Genomic DNA, 23,177 nt, shown 5'->3' with positions numbered 1-23,177 from the left:
GAGGGAACTAAAAGGAATTTACAACTGAATGAATTTAATGATGGATCAATAAACTAGAAATCTTAACATGGGAGAAGAATTATCGGCTGGAATGGAGGTACTACAGTAAGTGAGACAGAAAAATAAGAATGCTTATCAGAATATAGCATGCTTGAAATTGAGATTTCAGAGGGTGTGTAATTACTGGTGATGATCCCTAGAAATGAGAAAGTTAAGGAACTGAGAAGCTCAGGGGGTTGGGTGGTTCACTAAACAGATATTGTAGTCTTCAAGAGGGGAACAGTGGTGGAGAGGAAGACTGAGTAATGTGTAAAAGTCCTATGTGAGAAGAAACTTGAGAACATGACGGCAACAAGAAAGAGTGTCCATGGTATAGTCTGACAATATCAGACTTCAAAAGCAAACTGGTTTTTGATGGAGAAAGGAGAGGAAATGATTTGGATGCTGTGATGGGCGACGAGGAAGGCAGCCACATCAATACATCCCTCCAGGTTTGTGATTAGTGGAATGTGGGCTTCTCTGTGAGAGGATCAGAGAGGAATTGGTGTCCTCAAGGGCAGCCTGTTATAATCAGGGCAAAAAGATAAAGGAGCAGTCAGAGACCAGGTTGAGATTATAAGAGATTTTGCTAATTGATGGACCATAAATTCCGGAGGGCATGGTAGAAGAGTTTGGGAGGGCAGAGAGGGTGGATTAGGAAGTTGATTCAAATTAAAGGATGAATAGAGCAGATGGAATGAGAGTACAAATAATAATGAATGGCTGGGAGGCTTAAACTTCTACAGATAAGAATGAGGTACAGTGGTATTTAAGACATTTAGGGATTAATCCTGGTAGCATAATAAAGAATGGTAGGCAATCAGTTTGAGATGGTTCAGACAATTTAGTTAGAAAACATGGGCAATTCAGCAATGGCTTATTCTTGAAACTGGGGTGAGGGGTGGTGATCAATGAAATATAAGATAGGAATAAGCACTTGGATATTGGAAAATGAGATAACACAATCTATAAAAATTAAAGTAAGTATGCCCTAAGTTTCAGTTATGCAGGATGAGTAAGTTCTAGAGATCTAATGTACAACATGGTGATTATAGTTAATATTACTATATTGCATACTTGAAATTTGCTGAGAGTAGATCTTAAGTGTTCTCACCACTCACTATGTGAGATGATGGATATGTTAGTTTGATTGTGGTAATCATTTCACAATGTATATGTAATATCAAAACATTATGTTGTACATTGCAGATGTATATAATTTTTATTTATCAATTACAGCTCAATAAAGCTGTGAAAAAAATGAGTATGCCCTTTTACTTGGAAAGTTTGCTTCTAGAGATCTATCTGCATTACACACAAAATATGTAGCACAACTTCAATAGCCAACTTTTATCATGAATACATATAATGGTGAAGAGCTAAGTCAATTTACTTTCTATATTGCTAGTCTGACACAATGCTCCCCTAAGCCTGGAGTGGTGAGATAAAGTTGAAACAGCTTTATCTCAGACACATATTTTAGCTGCAGAATTCAAGATGTCACAAAAAATAAAGATAGAATGTTAATAAATATATACCAAACAGAGTCACTTGGTGAAAATGGGAAAAAGAACAAGGAATTAGATATAAGAATGGTATAATTAAATTATAGAGCTTTACTGTGGTAAACTACTTGATTTCCATGTACTCCAATTAATTGTTTCCATTATGTAATTTTATAGCATCCTCATGGCTTCTATGTACGAGATAAATAGCAGCAGCAGTAGCAGCAAAAATAGATTATTTCAGAAGTAATATCAGTAGAATAGGAGAAGTGATTGAGTTAAAAAAATATTGACAGTCATCACAAGGATAAATAGAGCAGCGGCAAAGAAGCCCAGAAGATCTAGATATTTTGCAAGAAAAATTATTCTACTGACAAATAAAATCTCTTAGTGATACCAGCAAATGGGTTCTGGGCAATTTTCTTCCAAAGAACTTTCAGGACATATATTAGAAAGAGAAAGGATCAGAGGGAAAACCATATATTATCGAGGTAATTACGTAAAGTTAAAGGTCTTCTGTCCAGGTGCACTTCACTGTAAATTAATTCATTATGGCCTAGAATCCAACATCTTGAACCTAAAATATCTGTCTGAGTTCATTTATTCTTCAGATCCAAGCTAGGTTGTTTTTAGGGGACAGCCTACCAAGTCATTATCAACATTGTTATCTTCATCTTTACCAACCCTTTTGATTAGAGATGTATGCTGTTGGTGGATATTGCACAGAATAATTGTGATAGAAGCAGACTTTACCCTGTAGAAATGTACAGTTCATCACAGAAGAAATTTATGAAGATTATGCAGGCAACAGAATAAACATTGCACACTGGATAACACACACACACATATACACTTATGTTTCCTGCTATCATACATTCCGAGGCAAACACAAGGAACATTGGAGGCAGTTTTAGTTCCAAGCAAGGTAAAGGTTAGGAAGTTGTTAAAAGCCTATGATTTAGGAGGAGGGTGGAGACACTTCTAAAACTTGTCTTTAAAAATGCATTGCCAAGCCAAGCTCCTTCTCTGGGTCCCCTCATGCTGCTTTGGACCAGCATGATGGGCAAGAAGGAGAAGACGCTACCAAGATGAGAGTAGAAGGTGTCCAAGAGCTGCGGAAAGAGGAAACCTTGAAGCCCATTTCTAGACACTAGTTGCTAAAAAGACTCAGATTGTAGAAACACCTTGTTCCTCATTTTCACCAACGTTGAATGTGTCATTCTCTGCTCATCCTGAGAAGGATGAATTGATTGTATTCACTACATGGATCTTTGGGTCCTGCATTTGGCAACCAAGACCTAGGAGCAAGTCACCAAGCAGTCCTTGAGGTCAAAGTGGGTATCGGATGGTAGTCTGGAAGGCACAGCTAATTCTTTTTGGTGGTTTCCATGACAGTACAAGTACCTCTATTACAATGATATGTACACCTCTAAACCTGGACACATTCACATGGAGCAAGCTGTCCCCATGAGGGCCTGGGCCCACACCCAGACTGGGCTGCCAAATGTCTGTCACTCCCCAGGGGAACAGAATCATCTATGGAGGCTACTGGAACCAGTCAAGCAAGGTGGACAAACACACTCTGCATTCAGATATGTTCCAACTAAAGTCTGAGGGGAAGGAAGAAAAGGGAAATGGATGTGGACTCAGATTACCCCTTGGGGAACATAGCTCACTCCAAGATGTGGCATTTCAGTAGCTGTGGCCCTGAATCATTGACAGTCCTCTTTAGTGGTGTCTGTGGTAAGAAAGAGGAAGAGAGTCTGGAGAGTGACTTTTTTAATGACCTGTATTTCTATGACACCACAAAGAACCACTGGTTTGCAGGGCAGCCGAAGGGACCTAAGTCAGGGAAGAGAAAATGTAGATGAGGCAAAAAAAGTGGAGTCTGAATGTGATAATCAGGAATGTGGGGAAGCCAGCACACAGGAGTCCCTGGAGGTGGTCAAAGTGGGGGTCACAGAGGATGGGAGTATGATCACCTCTGAACAAGTGCTCTCTGCCCCAGGCAGCAGGAAGGAGGAAGATGGTTCTGATGAAGCCAGTGGCCCTCTGACAGAGCCAAGTCCTCGCTCCAAAGCCATGCTGGCCATGAAGCACGGGCTGCTCTATGTTTATGGGGGGCATGTTTGAAGCAGGTGACTGCCAGTTCACCCTCAGTGACTTGTACTGCCTTGATCTCCAGAAGTTGGAAGAATGGAAGACTTTAGTGGAGATGGATCTAAAAACTCAAGGGCGTCTAGAGGAGATAAACTTGGAAGAGGACACAGATGAGGTAGAGGACACAGAAGGAGGAGATGAAGATGAGGGGGATGACAACACCTGAGAGGAAAGTGGGGAGGAAGAGGAAGAGCACTCGTTGGGGGTGCCTGACGAAGAGTATGTGGACTACCTGGCCAGGACTGAGCAGTATTGAGTGAAGCTCGCACAGGATCACACGGGACCTGATGCAAAGGAAAAGAAAGTGCTGAAAGCAGACCATGCCTTGACAAAAACGTTCTTCGATGATTTAAGATGTTACATTGGGACAAAAGTTAAACTGAGTAGTGAATTCCCTCAGTATCACTGGGAGTTATTTCCAATAAATTGGAGTGAAGCAAGGTAGCTGCAAAGATTTTCTTTTGTACAGCCTTAGGTGTAGCAGGAGTTCTGGTGAGCCCTTTGCCTTCCTCTTTGAGGGGACTGCACCAGGGCAGGGGGACTGTACTAGCCGTGTCTTCTGTTTTCTGTATTCTGATGCTTTGACATCTGGGGCTTGCTGATCTTGGAGGGACTGCCCAGGGTCAGGTGAGCGTGCTTCTCAAATGCAAACCAATCAATCTAGAGCCCAAACCCCAACCGCCTCCTTTAGTGGCTTTCACACTCTGGGCCACTATCCACCTGCCCTAATCAGCCCAGGCCAGGTACCAGGTAATTAGAGACAACCTCTATATCCCAGAGCTCACTGAAATTATTCAAACTAGCCAATCTTTGCTCATTCTGCCTCTCCTATTCCTTCCCTTGGAAACCATAATAAAGGCCTTTGTCCACAGTTTTCCCTCTCTCCCTCTGCCTCCTGACTGACCCCAGTGTTCTCATTGTGCACACACCATCTCCCTCCCACCCCACCCCTATGGTGTGGCACACCCCTCCTCTTGGGATCTGTGAGCATAAGAAACTGTTTTTTCAATGGCAGTCATCTCCTTACCCACAGCTAAATAATAATAAGACCTATATTAAGCCAGGCAGAGTGCAGAATAGCTCCCGTCTGTGCCAGGGCTGGGTTTAGGATGAGATCACACAAACACCAAGGTGAGACCTTGAATGTGAAGTACCCATAGGAAGGATGTTTCTGTTCTAACAAAATTGGAATATGTTGTGCTTTGTTGGGGGGTTTTCCTTCTAAAAAACAAGAAATTTTTAGAGAAGACTGTTACGATTCACATGTATCATTGTGTTAGTCCGTTCAAGCTGCTATAACAAAATATGATAGACTGGGTGGCTTATAAACAACAGAAATTTATTTCTCACAGTTCTGGAGGCTGGAAGTCTAAGATCAGGGCGTCAGCACAGCTGGGTTCTGGTGGAGGCCTGGAGACTGCCAACTTCTTGCTGTGTCCTCAGATGGTGGAAGAGGCTAAGGAGCTCTGTGGGGCATCTTTCATAAGAACACTAGTTCCATTTACCAGGGCTCCACCCTCATGGCCCAATCGTCTTCCAAAGGCCCTCCTCCTAATACCATCACCTTGGGCATTAGGTATTCAACATACAAATTTGGGGGGGACACAAACATTCAAACCATAGCAATCATCAACCTGGAGATTATCTCTTTCATTTCTAAAAATTAGCAAAAGCTGCCTGCAATCTATTTGTGAACACTTTCTTAGTTATCTTTAAAATAAAATACTTTTTAACTGGGTAAAAAAAAAATGCACCACTTTTGTTCAGTCTGAAAAGCTTTATGGAGTGATGGTGTGGTTGAAGATGCACTGGAATATTGCAATAGAGACTGGTAAGCTGAGAGGAAAAGAAAACATTCTTCACAGAGTAAGTCTGTCGTGAAGATTCAGCATGGAAACAGAAAGAAGCAAGGAGGTTTAAATTAAATATCTGGGTTGATTTCTTTTATTCCACTGCCAATGCTCCTAATTAATGCACTACTTTTAGGGGATAAAAAATTTCCGGCATTAAATGATCTTATTTCTATTAAGATAATTTCTACATACACTTTTACAAGATCAGCTGAAACCAACTAATTAGAAACAGATGTTCAACTACTGCAGAATTAGATTTAACTGGTTATTCAATTTTAGGATGGCCTTTTATGATTGTTTCAAAATCTATTGAGAATATATTTCTGAAGCCTTGGGTTAATATTTGCGTGTGCATATATTGAGCTTTAAATAATCACATAGACTTGAATTAATCTCAACTCCTCTGTTTACTGCTATTTTTGTTTCCTACATCTTTTCTTACATAGAAGCAAAGATTTCTGAAACCACATAGTCAGGGGTTGACAAAATCTAACCAAATAGATCATGGTAATCTTAATAAATATAAATGACTTCATTTTTATGTTAGTTTCTAGATGTTTACTTGCAATAAATATATTTAGACTCATTTTTTTCCCAACAACTCATGTCTTAAGTAGGTAGGTCCTCCCATTACTCCAAAAGAGAAAGATTAGACCAGTGAGGTGTTAGCAGTACCCACACAAAAGACTAGTAAGCAGATAAAAAAGAAAAACAAGGAAAGTCTCCAAAATGGACTAAGTGAAAAAAATCAAAGTACAGAACAGGGTGTATACTAGGTAATCTTTGCTGTAACATAATGGAAATTGGACAAGTTGTTTCTAAAATATGCTTGGCAACGTAAATGGTCAAGAATAGCCCAGGCAATCTTGAAAATAAAAGACAAAGCTAAAAGAATATACTATAACATGACCTCTTATAAAGCTGAAATAATTAAGAGAGTATGGTGCTAGTATGAAGGTAAACAAATAGATCAAAAATAGAGTGTCCAGAAATGGACACACACACATATACAGTCACATGATTCACGACAAAGGTGACGCTCCAGTGCAGTAAGGAAAGAATGATCATTTCAAATTGCACTGAGTCGACTGAATATCCATATTAGAAAAAAATCAACCTTCCTCCCACTAGATTGAAAAAATAAGTGTAAAAGGTAAAACAATAGTTTTTGGAAGAAAACATATGAGAATACCTTTACGTCCCTAAGGTAAGCAAATACTTCTTAAAAGGACAGAAAAAGTACTAGCTGTAAAATGAAACAAATTGATAATCTGAGCTTTATTAGAATTAAGATCTTCTGTTCCTCAAAAGACACCATTATGGGAGTGAAAATGCAAGCCACAGAATGGGAGGAGATATATGCAATAAATATATCCAACAAAGGATTTGCATGCCAAAATATAAAGAATTCATACAAATTAAGAAGAAAAAAAGCCAACAATACAATAGAAAATGGGTAAAGAATTGAATAGACACTTCACAAAAGAAGTTTTACAAATAGCCCATAAACATATGAAAAGTGCTCAATTCATTAGTCATCAAGGAAATGCAAAGTAAAACCCCAATGTTATATACCACTACACAATTAATTGCTGTAATTAAAAAGACATTAAATGCCAAATGTTGAGGAGGACGTGAAACAAATGAAATTCTCATACTCTATTGGTGGCAGTATAACTGGTACAACCATTTTGAAAAGTTGTTTGGCTTTCTTATGATCTAGAAATTCCACTCCTAAATATATACTTAATAGAAATCCTTATATTTGTTCACCAAATGACATGTATAAGAATGTTAATAGAATCACTATTTGTAAGATCCTAAAATGGATACCATCAATTATAGAATAAATTAAAAAATATTGTAAATTCTCATAAAAGAATAACATAAACCAACGAGAACGAACTATTGCTACACACACAGCATGAATGATTCTCACAAATAATTTTCAGCAAAAGAAACTAAATGAAAACACATACTGTATGAATCCATTCACTGAAACTTTAAAAACAGGCAAATAACTTTTGGTGTTAGAAGTCAATAATGATATCCTTAAACCGTGGGAGGGTGGGGGGGATAGTTACAGAATGAGGCCAAGAGAGGGGCTTCTGGGATGCTGGTAGTATTTCTTCATCTGCCTCTATGCATCTGTTCATTTTAAAAAAATCCATTGAGCTGTACACTTCTGATGTGTGCACTTTTCTGTATGCATTTCACATGTCAATTTAAAAATTTTACAAAAAAAGATATAGGTACCAAATTGAAGGTGCCTCCACTGAACTAAGATGAGTCAAAATGACCATCAGAAAGGATAAGGTCAGCAACATATAAAAGACATCAAATATGAAAAATTCAGGAATTTATAATCAAACTAGGAAAAAAATTATCAATAACCTTTGTAGATGGTTAAGGCACAAACTCATTATTCTAAAAACTGATAAAGAGAAATAATCAAGCATTATCCCCTGCTTTTCCTATATGAATTAGATTTCAGGATAATCAAATAGTTGATAAGAGAACATTCTTCTTAGTTGAAGAATTACAGATAATTAATGCAAAAGGAAGAACAGAATTCAGAAATCACCATATTGCAACCCCTAATGGAATAATGGCGTGTGTCTTCTGATGTAATAAGAAGCACTCAGCACCAGCTAAATAAAGCCCAAACGAATCAGGTCTCTGGCTCTAAATGCTAGTTTATAGCAAATATGATAAAATAAAACATTAAATGAATGCCAAGGATGTAATCAGCCACATTTGAAATGTGGAAAATTTACAGAAGAAATGACTTGATTTCTTCAAAAAGTAAATATCATAGGAAAAAAGGTAAGGAGGTACAAGAGCTGACTCTTACAGATTGAAACTAAAGGGATAGAGCAATCGAATCAATATTTGGATTTATTTGGATCTTGATTCAAACAAGCCAACTATTAAAAGACATTTTTTAGATAATCCAGAAAATTTTAAGTAGAATGGATATTAGATATTACTAAAGAATTGTTATATTACAGTCATGTTTTTAAAAAATCATTATCTGTTAGAGATATTATTGAACTATTTACGGACGAAATGATATAATCTCTGGTATTGGCTTCAAAAGACTCCAGTAAAGGAAAGAGGTAGTGATGTATAAAACAAGATTGGCCAATTGTTGATAATCTTCAGTACTCCCTGATGTGTACACAGTAGTTTGCTTTTTTAAAGTATGTTTGAAATTTCATACATAAAGACTTACCCCATCCTTAGCTTTCACCAAGAGATCATAGGTGGCTGGATCCTTTTCCCTGTCAACGTCTTGAGAAACACAGATTCGCCCATCATGTGGGTCGATCTGGAATGCTTGAGGCGCTTCACAGCTTTGGAATCCATCATAAAGAGAATACTCGACAAAGCCATAGAGTCCTGCATCTGCATCGGAGGCTTTTACCTACAAGACAAGAGGTTGACCAGTGAGGATATAGAAATGTTATCATTACTTTTCAGTTGGTCACGAATTACTATCATGACCTGCACAACCAAGTAACCTCTAGAACAAGTCACAAATTGTAGGCTTTGGTTTTTCTCTCTCCTCTCTTACCTTCTGTGGCACTCACCCTCACTTTCCTCCTCCCTTTGTGACCTCTCCTTTTCAGTCTCCTTTGCCCATTCCTGTACTTTCATGTGATCTCTGAAAGTTGAAGTTCCTTGAGACTCAGCCCTCCATCCTTTTGTGTTCTTATTCCTTTCACTATACCTAAGCAATCACATTCAATCTCAAGGGTGTAAAAACATCCATTTGCTAACAGCTTGACACCATATCTATGGATTCTCTCTCCTACCGAAGCGCTTCAAGTGATGGGCTCACCATCCTACCCCTGATTTCTCTACAGAGAAATGGTAAGTGGCATGATTACTAGTAATCCAATTCAACTGACAGAATTCGCCCTGGAGTACAAGATTTGAGTTTTTCAAGCCAGGTTTCCTTCCAGGAATAATGCCCCCATCAGCACCCTGCACAATTGTGCAGACTGAATACTGCAGAAAGGCATCTCGCCCAGCGGGCACATGGGGATGAAATTCAGCCCACACTCTGCTTGCCAAACCAGGCACACTGACATAGAGCTGTAACTGCCCAGAGGAAAGGGCTCCTTTCTCTTTGACCATAAATACCATTTATGTTAGCAGTAGGCCTGTGACTGGTAGAAAAGATGAAGCAACTGGAATTATGAAAGCACTTAACTTATTTACACCAACTGTGAGAGTATACAGTGAGAAATACAACAGGCTATACAGAACTCTAAAAATTTTTGAGTTCATAGGTTCAGTATAGTTCTTTTGACTTGTAACCCAATTAACAGTAACAGCAAACATCTACATAGCATTTACAATAAAAGAAGCACTTTAAGGGAAGATCAACAACAACAAAAAGAAACAGACAAAAAGGGAAAAAGAACTATATGCTATATGCTACAGAACAGGTACTATTCTAATTGCTTAACATATATTACATACTTATGACCTATAGGGAACTAATACTCTGTTTTATAGATCAGAAAAGTCAGGCTCAGAGAGCTGATGTAACTTGCTGAAGATCACACAGCTAATAAGTGTCATAACTGGGATTCAAACCCAGGCAGCAGGACAGCAGAGGACATGCTCTTAATGACCACTCTATTCTGCCTGCCAAGTCTTACCCCCTGTCATTTCATCCTTTATTTACTGAAAAAATACCCACCAAATCTCCTGACCTTCCTCCAGTGCAGAACTGGCTGGATCATGTGTAACGCCCTTCCAAGTAAGTGTTTACATCATATACATGTGACTTTCTCACCAGAATATCACTAATCTGAAGGCAACTGGCAGTAATGCCTGTGCTCTTGAGTCTTAGCTGAACCTCCTATTCCATGTGGTCAAATTCCAACTGTGTCCCAAAGAGTAAAAAAATAAAGTGATGACAACTGGAAATAAAAGGGAATTAAGCAGATCAATTCAGAAAGTCCAACATCCAACTAATAGACGTCCCAGAAAAAGAGAATAGAGAACAGAGAAAATGAAAGAAAAGAGCTGTTTCTTTGGCTCATAGCACACATATTGGTGAGGTCCTCAAAGTCATTATGATAAAGGAAGAGAGAGTGGAAGAGGCACTCTGTGGTTTTTAACTTCTTCAGCCCAGAAGTTAAGTTTGGCTCACATTTCACTGGACAGAACTAGTTACATGGCCCCAACCTAACTCTAAGGGAGCCTGGGGAATGTAGGGGCTCACAAAGACGTTTGATGAATACAAATAGCCTTTGCCACAAGTGCCACTTAGTCTTTACATGAAGACAAGCATGTAAGATTATGTAGGTCTCCAAGAAGCCTCTACTATGTAGTGAAATTGAAGCAAGTAGAAAGTTATACTCAGAGAAGGCTCCCCATTGTGATCCTATCACAGATTTAGTTTTGGCAGTGCAACATATTTCTGTAAAGCTCTGTGGAAGGAGGCAAAATAGAAGACAATCAATCACCTACATTATTATATTCCTACTGCACTCATTTAACTCTAGATTGAAAACAAATGATCCACTTTTCATCAGTACAATACACATGCAGGAGCTATAGCTTAATTATTATGCTTTCCAAATCAAGCCCCATCCCAATAAGATGTTCAACAACCAAAGTTCTCAACAAGCCTGCCCCTTCATCCCATTCTATCTTGGGAATATTACTGGAACCTGGGGTTTGGGGGCTATTTGTGTAGTCTAGCCCAGTGGTTCTCAATCAAGAGCAAGTTTGCTCCCAAGAGGACATTTGGCAATGTCTGGAGACATTTTTGATTGTCACAACTGGGAAGAAGGGTGCTAGTGGCATCTAGTGGGTTGAAGCCAGAGATGCTGCTAAACATCCTACAGTGCACAGGACAGACCCCACAACGAAGAATTGTCTAGCCCAAAATGTCGATAGTGCTTAGGTTGAGCACCCCTGCACCAGACGAGACTCAACAATTGGCAATATTATTTCCCTCTTTAATAGTCTTTAATTTTTTTCAGTGGATGACACAGTCATTTAAATTTTTTTCACTCTCATCTATCTCATATTCTCTGGCAAAATTATTCATCCCCTGCAACCAGCTAACATATTTGTGAGTTATTCTTCTCATCAGATGGGCTGAAACAGGAAATCCACAAACTTCCCCACTACAAAGAACTAAATTCCAAGTACATTTGGTCTATTCCATTCTGGCAGCTGTTAATGATTTAGAAGCCTCAAGTTCCCAAAGACACCAAATATATCTTCTAAAACCATATGCTATTCTCAATAACTTTGGCTTGATTGGAAGATAAATACAATGAACTTTAAATTCTAAAGCTCATTCTCAGTCTTTAATTGCACATATTAACAAGTAATTTTGCTTACATAAAACAAATTTCCTTATTTCTACTTTCAAGACTTTTTTCTCATCCAGATTTTTGGCAAAGCAAAATATGAGGAGTCAAAAGTGGGAGAAGAGTACTGATCTCAATTTATGTTAGCAGTTCAGAATCATAAAATAAGAAGGTATTCCTCCCTGTTTTTACTCAACTCCCTAAAATATTGACCTAGTATTCTGGAACAACACATTCTACCTACTAATATTTGGTCTTGAATGCCTATAATTAATTTGCCATCTTTATGAGGTCTATATTTTCCAATATCCATTGATTTACATATAAAATTTAGGCAATTTAAAATTAAATGAAAATGTCTTTGCCAAATCTGCAAGAGGAAATCCCGGTTAGCAAATAAGCTCAAATAACCCTTTCTTCAGAAATAGTTGCTTAAATCAAAGAATCAGAGAAGCATCTGGTCAGAGTCTATTATCACAATCTTATGGTGATAAATTAGAGATCTAGAGGAGATCCTGGGAGGAGTTTATCCCTCAGTCTGCTCAAAGAGCCACATTACAGTACTCTCAATGCCTGTGTTCCTCATCTTGATCTCAATTTACCTGCTTTAGACTGAGATGAATTTGATAAGTTTTACTTTAAAGTTATTCCAACTCAGAACTGTTCTCCCTTAGCACGATCTTTCATAAATTTAATGGAGATATTATAAAAATGCAAAATATTAATATGATATTAATATCTCCCTGATTCCATTATTGGTTTCCTGAAATTTAAAGAATTTTTTTACCACTTCCTTCATTTTAACATCTGGGTAAGGATGCCTCCATATGAATGTGTCATGGAGACAGGAGACAAATTGAGAACACTGGCTCTTGAAAGCATGTTTACATATTCCACAAGTGAATGGATCTATTTGCATTCCCCTCACCAGCACTGCAACCCCCAGCCCATCTGGGAAGGTATCCTCTTCAACAACTGGGCAGCTTTGTTGGAGGTCACCTGCCCAGCCATTCACATCGGCACCCAAAAACCCAAAAGTCAACCCAAAGTCATAGGGTGACATATTGTCAGCAACATTGTCTTTTATCTACTCCTGCTAAATAATATCACTTAATTCAGTGATGTTTGTAGAAAAGCCTCAGAACTCAATCAAAAAAAAATGAGCAATCAACAAAAAAAGTCCTAGAAAAAAATGGCTGCACTTTAGATGAAATTCAAAATTAAATAACTCATTTTAATTTTTTCTTATTACAATTTCCAAAATTTCTACCATGAGCATATAACAGTTTGTTTGAAGAAACAAAGTTATTGACACAACACACTCACACATAGAACTTCAAATAGAAAGAAGAAAAGGAAAAAAAAGAAATCAAAAAATAACTTTTTACATTTCAAGTGCTTGGCCAACCACTGACCCCACAGCTAAAACAGGATTATAATACTGCAGTGAAAGTTGGATTCAGCATTGGGAACCACAACGGATGCAAGCATGGCGCTCCCTGAACACAATTTTGGCAAGTTCACCAACGACCTGTGTCTTAACAAGTCTGATAATCATGGCTCAGTCCTTATTTTCGACACCATTCAGCAGCTTTTCACAAAGTTAATCATCTCCTTCTTACTGAAACACTTCCGCCATCAGACACCACACTCTGACTCTCCTTCTCCTTCTATACCTCACTGACTACCTTCAGTTTCCTTTATTGGCTCTGAGTTTTCTTCCTGGCCTCTGAACACTGCAGCACCCCAGAGCTCAATCTTGGGACCACTTCTCTTTTCAATCCACACACATTGCCTCCAGTGGGCTGAATGGTGACCTCTAAGAAGACATGTCCACATTCTAATCCCTGGAACCTGTGGATACTACCTTATATGCTAAAAGAGTGAATGTTACTTTATATTGCAAAAGACATGATTAAGTTAAGGATTTTGAGAGGAGCTTATCGTGGATTAGCCAGATGAGCCCTGAATCCAATGACAAGTGTCCTCATAAAAGACAGGTAGAGAGATCTGACAGACAGAAGAGGGCGAAGTGATGTGACCATGGAAGCAGAAATTGCAGTGAAGGGGCCACAAGTCAAGAAACACCAACAGGCATCAGAAGCTGGAGGAGACAAAGAAGGGATTCTCCCTTAGAGCCCCCAGAGGGAGCAACGCCCTGCCGAGTTTTGGACTTCAAGCTTCCAGAATTATGAGCAACAACAATTTCTGTTGTTTTAAGCCACGAAGTTCACGGTTATTTGTTATGGAAGCCCTAAGAAACTAATACACTCCCTGTGTGATCTGACCTAGGCCCAGGGCACTAAACCAACATATGTTCTCCCAATATTGTATCTTCATCTTGTGCTCCAGATTTATGCATCATCCTTCTACCAATTACATCCTCTCTCAAGGGACTAATAGGCACTTCAAATGTAATACGACTAAACAGATCTCTTGATTCCCATCACTCCAAAATCTGCTATTCTCCCAGTGTTTTTAGTGAATGGTGCCATACATTCACTTTTGTAAAGGCCACCAGAAAGGCAGTCCTAAAATAACATCAGATCACGCGCTCTCCTACTCAGAATCTTCCAATGGCTTCTCACCATACTCAGTAAAATCCAGCTCTTTAATTTGAGCCCTGGCTAGTCTCTGACCACATCCTCCACTAACTCTCTGACTCACTCACTCCCCTCTGGATACACTGATCTCCTTGAGGGTCCCAGAACCCACCAGCCTATATAACTTGCTCCCTCATATCTTTCAAATTTCTGCAAATACCAGCCAATCACAAAGGCCTTTCCTGATCACTCTACCCAAGAGTGACACCCTCACCTCTGCCATACTCTTTCCTTTTACCCTGCTTTGCTTATCTTCAGAGCATTTGTCTCTATCCTACATTATATATTTTTATTTATTTGTTAATGTGTTATTTGTCTTACCCACTGGAATTTAATCTCCAGAGCAAGTATTACACTTATCTTTCTCCTTATAACTCCAGCACCCACAACACTAGTGCCTGGCTCATAGTAAAACCACTATAAATATTTGTTGCATGAATGAGTGAATCTAACATTGTGCATAAAATACGAGCATGTTTTAGAAACAGTTTCATGAATATTCTATTTTGACTGTTAGAAAAAACACAGACGTACAAGAACAAGATAGCTTTGTAGACACCACTGCCAACCTTCCAGAGCTGCACCACGTTGCCCGCCATGGTCAACACTCCCGTGTTCTTTGACATTGCATGACCAGTGAGCCCTTGAGCCATGTCTCCTTCGAGCTGTTTCCAGACAAATTCCCAAAGACAACAGAAAACTTTCATGGTCTGAGCACTGGGGAGAAAGGATTTGGTTATGAGGGTTCCCCCTTTCAAAGAATTATTCCAGGGTTTATATGCCAGGATGGTGACTTCACGTGCCAAAATGGCACTGGCAGCAAGTCCATCTAAGGGAGAAATTTGATGATGAGAATTTCATCCTGAAGTATAAGAGTCCTGGCATCTTATCCAGGGAAAATGCCGGACCCAACACAAATGGTTCCCAGTTTTTCATCTGGACTGCCAAGACTGAGTGATTGGATGTTGCATGTGGTTTGTGGCAAGATGAAAGAGAACATGAATATTGTGGAAGCCATAGAACACTTTGGGTCTAGAAATGGCAAGACTAGACAGAGGATCACCATTATCCACTGTGAACAACTTTATAAATTTGACTTGCATTTTATCTTAACCATCAGACTGTTCCTTCTGTAGTTCAGGAGAGCACCCCTCATCCCTGTCTGTTTGTAATACCCTATGATCTTTGTGCTCTCGCTGCCCGTCTTTGGGTTCCATCTTTTCCTTATCGCCCTCCAAGTCTTGCTGGATTGTAGAGTCAAGTTTATGATTACAAAATAAAAACTAAACAACAACAACCAAAGAACAAGATATTTCATAACACTCATCAAACACTCATTGAGGAATAATATTTTTACTTCTAAAACACACTCCATTAACCAAGCTATATCATCGTAGAATAAAATCCAAAATGCTAAAATTGGCAAAAGAAGAAAGAACTACCTTAAGGTATGTGGAACTATTCAGAGGCTGGAAACAGAACTGTGTTTTATTTCTACCTTTTAAAATGTATTTTCAGAGGAGTTGATAGAGCTATTAGATGAATAAACTGAATATATATTCTCAAGTTACAGTAAAAAAACAAGTTACTGTCCTGATAACATGTTTTTATTGCCTTCCTTGAAGCATGGGATTAAGAAACCCCTAATCCTACTGCTTACTGCTCACTCTTCTAAAAAAAGTAGCAAAAGGAAATTTTGTGAAAGGAGACCAACAGGTGGGGGTGAGGTGGTAACTTTTCCTATGAGGCATTATAAAGTAAACAAAACAGTGTGACCTCAAAACAGAATTGTCAGGCAGATCACTAGAACTGCAAAAGTAAGACCTGAAACATCCTGGTAAACCTACATTTTTTCTATATAACAAAGGAAACATCATAAACAACTGAGGAATCTGGGTTTTTCCACATAAGTTGCTAGAAAAATTGGCAAAGTACATGGGGAAAAATCAAGTTTGATATTAGCCTCGGGCCAAAATAAATTCTATACAGATATGTTAAATGTAAATAATGAAATAATTTAAAGCACAAAGAATATATAGCGGAATACTTGGCTGATTCTTATATTGGAAAGAAATTTCAAAGAAAAAGGAATTACAAAACTAAAACAGATGGACAAAAATCACAAAGGATAAATTCAATACAATGATTATACAACCTTTTAAAACTCCATTATGTCAAAAATACCATACACGAAAAAATTTAAAGGCAAATTAGGTATGATATCTGCCATAAATATATATTTAAAAAAAGGTTAATATCTTAATATGGAAATAGGTCTTTAAAAATAGACATAATACTGACTTCCCAATACAAAAACAGGCAAAGGACATGAACAAACAATTCACAGAAGAATAAATATATTTAAGATATTTAACTTAATTAGTAATCAAATAAATGAAAAAGAAAACAATATTTTTCAAATATTGGCAACCACTAAAATTGGAAAACATTAAAATAATTGGCAAACATTAAATTAATAGCAAATTGGCAACCATTAAAATAATAGCAAATTGGTAACCATTAAAATAAACTATTAATTGGTGGCAAGGGTGAAATAAATATGCACTCATTTTTAGAGCCTATCTGGAAAGTAACTTTTTGCCATATACATATGGTAAACATTCTCCCAAACCTAAAAATATTCATCTCCTTTGACCCAGTTAGTATATTTCTAGAAATACATGCAGACAGTTATTTGTATGAAAGACATATAATGTAGCATTATTTATTCTAGAACCCCAATATCCAACAGTAAGAGTTGTTAAATAAATTATAATTCATGCATAAGACAGAATTCAATATAGCCATGAAAACTGTGGGTTTAAATACATATATTTAGTAAAAAAAGAAAACAAGGCAGCAAAAAAATTATATATAAAATATTTCATTTATGCAAAATACATCCAACATATAGAATAAAAACTAAAAGAAAATAAGCCAGAGGAGGGAACACTTCCAAACTCATTTTACAAGGCTATCATTACCCTAATAACCAAAACCAGACAAGGACACCACAAGAAAAGAAAATTATAGGCAAATATCCCAGATGAACATAAATGCAAAAATCCTCAATAAAATATTAGCAAACCAAATTCAACAATATATTAAAAGGATCATATACTATGATCAAGTAGGATTTATTCCAGGGATACAGGAGTGGTTCACCATCTGCAAATCAGTCAACATGATACACCACATTAACAAAATGAAGGATAAAAATCACATGATCATCTCAATAGATGCAGAAAAAGCATTTGACAAAATTCAACATCCATTTATGATAAAAACTCTCAATAAAGTGGGTATAGAGTGAACATACTTCAACATAATAAAGGCCATATATGACAAACCCACAGATAACATTATTCTCAATGCTGAAAAGCTGAAAACTTTTCCTCTAGGATCATGAACAAGACAAGGATGCCCACTCTCACCCTTTTATTCAACATAGTATTGGAATTCCTCATCAAGCAATTAGGCAAGAAAAAGAAATAAAAGGCATCCAAATTGGAAAGGAAGAAGTAAAACTGTCACTATTTGCAGATGACATGATATGATATAGAGAAAACCCTAAAGACTCTATCAAAAAACTGTTAGAACTAATAAATGAATTCAGTCAAGTTGCAGGATACAAAATCAATATACAAAAATCTATTGTGTTTCTATACACTAATAATGAACTATCAGAGAGAGAAATTAAGAAAACAATCTCATTTATAATTGAATCAAAAAGAATAAAATACCTAGAAATAAATTTAAACAAGGAAGTAAAAGACCTGTACACTGAAAACAATGAGACACTCATGAAAGAAACTGAAGAAGACACAAATAAATAGAAAGATATTCCATGCTCATGCATTGGAGGAATTAATATTATTAAAATATCTATACTACCCAAAGCAATCCACAGATTCAAAGAAATCGCCACCAAAATTCCAACTGCATTTCTCACAGAAATAGAACAAACAATCCTAAAATTTCTATGGACCCATAAAGACCCAGAATAGCCAAAGCAATCTTGAGAAAGAAGAACAAAGCTAAAGGCATCACACTTCTTGATTTCAAACTGTATTACAAAGCTATAGTAATAAAAATAGTATGGTATTGTCATAAAAACAGACATATAGGTCAATGGAACAGAATAGAGAGTCCAGAAATAAACCCACACATATATGGTCAATTAATTTATGACAAAGGAGCCAAGAATATACAATGCAGAAAGGACCATCTCTTCAATAAATAGTGTTGGGAAAACTGGACAGCCACAGGCAAAAGAATGAAATAGGACCACTATCTTACACCATACACAAAAATTAACCCAAAATGGATTAAAGACTCGAATGGAAGACCTGAAACCATAAAACTCCTAGAAGAAAACACAGGGGGTAAGCTCCTTGACATCGGTCTTGGCAATGATTTTTTGGATTTGACACAAAAGCAAAGGCAACAAAAGGAAAAATAAACAAGTGAGACCACATCAAACTAAAAAGATTCTGCACAGCAAGCAAAACCATCAATAAAATTAAAAGGCAACCTATGGAATGGGAGAAAATATAGAACTATATATAAATATAGAAAATATGGAACTACCATATGATCCAGCAATCCCAGTTCTGGGTATATATCCAAGGAAATGAAAACAGGATATTGAAGAGATGTCTGCACTCCCATGTTCATTGCAGCATTATTTACAATAGTCAAGATATGGAAACAACCTAAGTGTCCATCAATGGATGAAAAGATAAAGAAGATGTGGTATATATACAAGGGAATATTATTTAGCCATGAGAAAGAAGGAAATGTTGAGGTCATTTGGGACACCATGAATGAATCTTGAGGGCATTATGCTAAATGAGATAAGTCAGACACAGAAAGACAAATACTTCATGGTATTACTTATAAGTGGAATGTAAGAAAAAGTCAAACTCATAGAAAGAGAGACTAGAAAAGTGTGCCAGGGGCTGGGAGTGGGAGAAATAGGGAGAGGTTGGTAAACGTGTACAGACTTTCAGCTATAAGATGAATAAGGTCTTAGGATTCAATGTAAAACATGATGACTATAGTTGATAACACTGTATTGTATAATTGAAATTTGCTAAGAGACTAGTAGTAAATGTTCTCACCAAAGAAAGAAAAAAAGTTAAGTATGTGAGGTGATGAACGTGTTAATTAACTAGATGGGGGGAATCCTTTAACAATGTATACATATATCAAGTTACCACAATGTACACTTTAAATACTATATATACATATATTTTTTTTTTGGTGAGGAAGATTAGCCCTGAGCTAACATCTGTTGTCAATCCTCCTCTTTTTGCTGAGGAAGATTGGCTCTGGGCTAACATCCATGCCCATCTTCTACTACTTTATATGTGGGACGCCTGCCACAGCGTGGCTTGAAAAGCAGTGCGTAGGTCCATGGCCGGGCCGCCACTGAAGCAGAGTGCGTGAATTTAATCACTATGCCACTGGGCCAGCCCCGTAAATATCTTATAATTTTAAATGTCAATTATACCTCAAAAAAGGTGATATTAAATAAATAAATAAATAAATGTAAATAAGCTGGATGTTAAGTAATGTACCTTGGGGAATAAGTGATTTTTATGTTCTCATTCCATTCAATTTTTTGTCCAGATTTTCACAAATAAAGATAGTTTCATGGAAACAAGATTATGGAAAAGAAGCTAAGCATCAAAAATAGTAAATACTAAAAAAAAAAAAAAAAAAAAAAAATGTACTTGATAGGCATTTGCCATCCATTTATTCAGCTATTTGTGAGTACATCCTCTAGTATCTCATTCTTCAAGACTCCTAAGCATGGATGTACAGGAGTCACAAGGCCTGGGGCACTACTGATTTCTGAAGCAGGAGTTGGCCAACTTTTTCTGTAAAGGGCCAGATAACAAATATTTTAGGCTTTGCAGGCCTTATGGCCTCTGTTACAACTACTCAACTGTGTCATATTAGCAGAAAAGAACCACAGACAATATGTAAACGAATGGCTTTGTCCCAATAAAAATTTTATTTATAAACACTAAATTTGAATTTCATATAATTTTCACTTGTCACAAAATATTATTTCTTTCTCTCTTTTTTTTTCCCATCATTTAAAAATGTAAAAACCATTCTTAGCTCACAGGTGCTACAAAAACAGAACAACAGGCTGGATCTGGCCCATGTGCCATAGTTTGTCAACCCCTGATCTAAAGCATAGGGAGAAATCTTTAGCTAGAAAAACAGAGTCAGCACTTCTAGTCCAAGAATATAACTTTGAAGGAATTTCAGTCCAATGTGTATCAGGGGCTCATTTGAGATCCTGTATCTGAGCTGGTTTTATAGGCAAGTTTATTGTCCATTGATCGCTGCCTCTATGTTCTATTCCTATAGTAAAGCTAATTATTTTTTTAAAAAATGAAGTACCCAAACCATTTTATTAACAGAATTAAATTTTTATATCATGTCTTTATATTTTATAAAAGTTTATTTTAATAATGCTTGTCATTAGAAAAACTAAAACTAAAAAAACATTATTTACTGCACAACCCAATAGCTATTTTGTGAAGATCCTTTTAATCTTAAATACAAACACACATTCAAATCAAACAAAACTAAAACCCAAACCCTCTCCAATGTACCTATGCTAAAAGGAATCAAAGGAAGTTGAAGTTTGAGGAACAGAGTCACTCACCCCCACAGCCCATGGTGGGCCTCCTTCCAGCACTCTTCTCCACCAAGGACACTGTTTTAATGAGGTCAAATTTTCCTTCATAGGTAGGATATTCATCTTTAACATAATTAACAGATATTTATGGCATAAATTTAGGTTGCCAGTAGCTGATCCACTGATTGGTACTTTAAAAATCATACTTGCTTTTGATTTATTAACTAATTTCAGTGATCTGATTAAGGCTGTGGATACTCTTCGTAATCTCGTGTCAAAAGAACAGATAGAAATACTGGTAGCAATTATAAGTAACTGGTTGACTCAATGTTAACATTCAAAAGTCAACTCACTTTAATATCATAGGTAATAATTCACACACATGCGCTAGCACACATACACGAAGGAGCCAAAATATACCTACATCTTTCACTTCCAGATACACTTGCAAAACAGTTTTGACATCTAGTTTCACAAGTTCTAACGCATGAGTTTCAAGGTCTCTATTTAATTGTTTGTTATTAGCATTAACAGTGTTAGTAACAAGAGTAAAATTCTCTTCAGTCTGTTTCATCTGATCATCTAATATGTACTGTTGTTCTCTGTATTATTTTCACAAACAATATCACAGTATAACTTATTTAATTGTTCAAGACAACCATCATTTTCAGATATTTTATACTACTCTTCATTACCAAACTATAATAAAATTAAAGAAAAAAATTATGTTTCAAAAACAAATCAATCTTTAATTGAATGCTTCCACAGTATTCTTACAGGTATCTGGAACCCAAAGAATTATTTTGCGGGAAACATTTTGTGTACCTAAAAATGAATTTGGATTACAAATACCATATGATTATCAGAGATATTCACAATGTCTAATACCATAAATCCTTCAATGACAAACAAATTCATGAGAGGATCTAGCTAAATATTTCCTCCTGAAGGTCAGACATAAATTCTTCAGCCAGCATGAGCCTTATATGAGATCCGGCAGAAGGAACAGGCATTATAAAAGCTGATATCCTATTTTTTATTATTTCTTTCTACCTCTAAGATTTCACAATGGGATTTATTTTCATATAATTTATTTTCAATAATTTATTTTCATATCATGAATACTTTCAAACTGCTGAGTAAACATCTTCTTTTCTCTCTCTGGATTCCCTGCTTTGGTTGATCTCATCTAGTCTCATGATTTTAAATACTTCCTATACGAGGACAACCCCAACTTCATGTCTCTAGCATGAACCCCCTCCTTGTGCTCCAGACTCACAAATGGAAGTACCTCCACGACTTGCCCACTAGGCATGGTTCACGGGCATTTCACATTTCACATGGCTAACATAGAACTTGCAATTTCTTCCCACCCACTGCCCCAAGTCACTTCTCTCTGTCTTTTCCAACCAAATGGCATATACATCCACCCTCTGGCTCAAATCAAAAACCTAGGAGTTACCATTCTACTCCTTCTTCTAACTGTGAGAAAAAATGGCTAGCAAAATAGCTGTAGACTAACTATGTCCCTTAGCTTAGAAGTAGAAGTTATGGAATCATGGTGAAAGAGCAAGGGAGGTAAGTACAGGCCACTGAACATATATAAAATACGCGACGTAAAAAATAATTAAATAAGCTCTGCTTCTATTTTTTTCATTACTGTTTTATGTTAATTTTGCCTTTCAGATTGAGAAAGACAAAAAATGTTGATCATGTCCAGAGAATGTTGAAGATATTCTCATTTTCCAGTAAAAAACTGGAAACAATACAAAGGTCCATCAAAATGGAGTTGGTTAACTTTAGAGCTATAGAGTGGAACAGTATGCATTTGTTAAGAAGAATAAAGCAGATCCACCTGCACACACATAGAACAATAACCAGGATATACAGTCACTCTGTTGTTTAACGACGGGGATACAGTCTGAGAAATGTATCATTAGGCAATTTCGTCATTGTGTGAACATCATAGAATGTACTTACACAAGCCTAGATGGCATAACCTACTACACACC

The 23,177-nt window shown here is 37.0% G+C and overlaps 1 protein-coding gene and 1 pseudogene across 1 annotated transcript in view; one reads left to right on the top strand and one right to left on the bottom strand.

The window, feature by feature from the left end:
- Positions 1 to 22,364, bottom strand: part of DCHS2 (dachsous cadherin-related 2) — a 140,699-nt gene extending 118,335 nt beyond the window's left edge. The window contains 7 exon segments of the mRNA XM_087437260.1: positions 8,793 to 8,977; positions 10,353 to 10,358; positions 13,590 to 13,720; positions 15,039 to 15,333; positions 21,193 to 21,288; positions 22,291 to 22,345; positions 22,347 to 22,364. Of these exon segments, the coding sequence (XP_087293386.1) occupies positions 8,793 to 8,977; positions 10,353 to 10,358; positions 13,590 to 13,720; positions 15,039 to 15,333; positions 21,193 to 21,288; positions 22,291 to 22,345; positions 22,347 to 22,364 (786 nt within the window).
- LOC106800267 (kelch domain-containing protein 4 pseudogene) lies at positions 2,875 to 3,931 on the top strand (annotated as a pseudogene).
- Positions 22,365 to 23,177: the final 813 nt, after the last annotated feature.

Source organism: Ceratotherium simum, chromosome 12 (genome assembly GCF_057802395.1).
Source record: "Ceratotherium simum simum isolate JZ-2026a chromosome 12, ASM5780239v1, whole genome shotgun sequence".
Lineage (NCBI taxonomy): Eukaryota > Metazoa > Chordata > Mammalia > Perissodactyla > Rhinocerotidae > Ceratotherium > Ceratotherium simum.
This window is presented reverse-complemented; position numbering and strand designations above follow the sequence as displayed.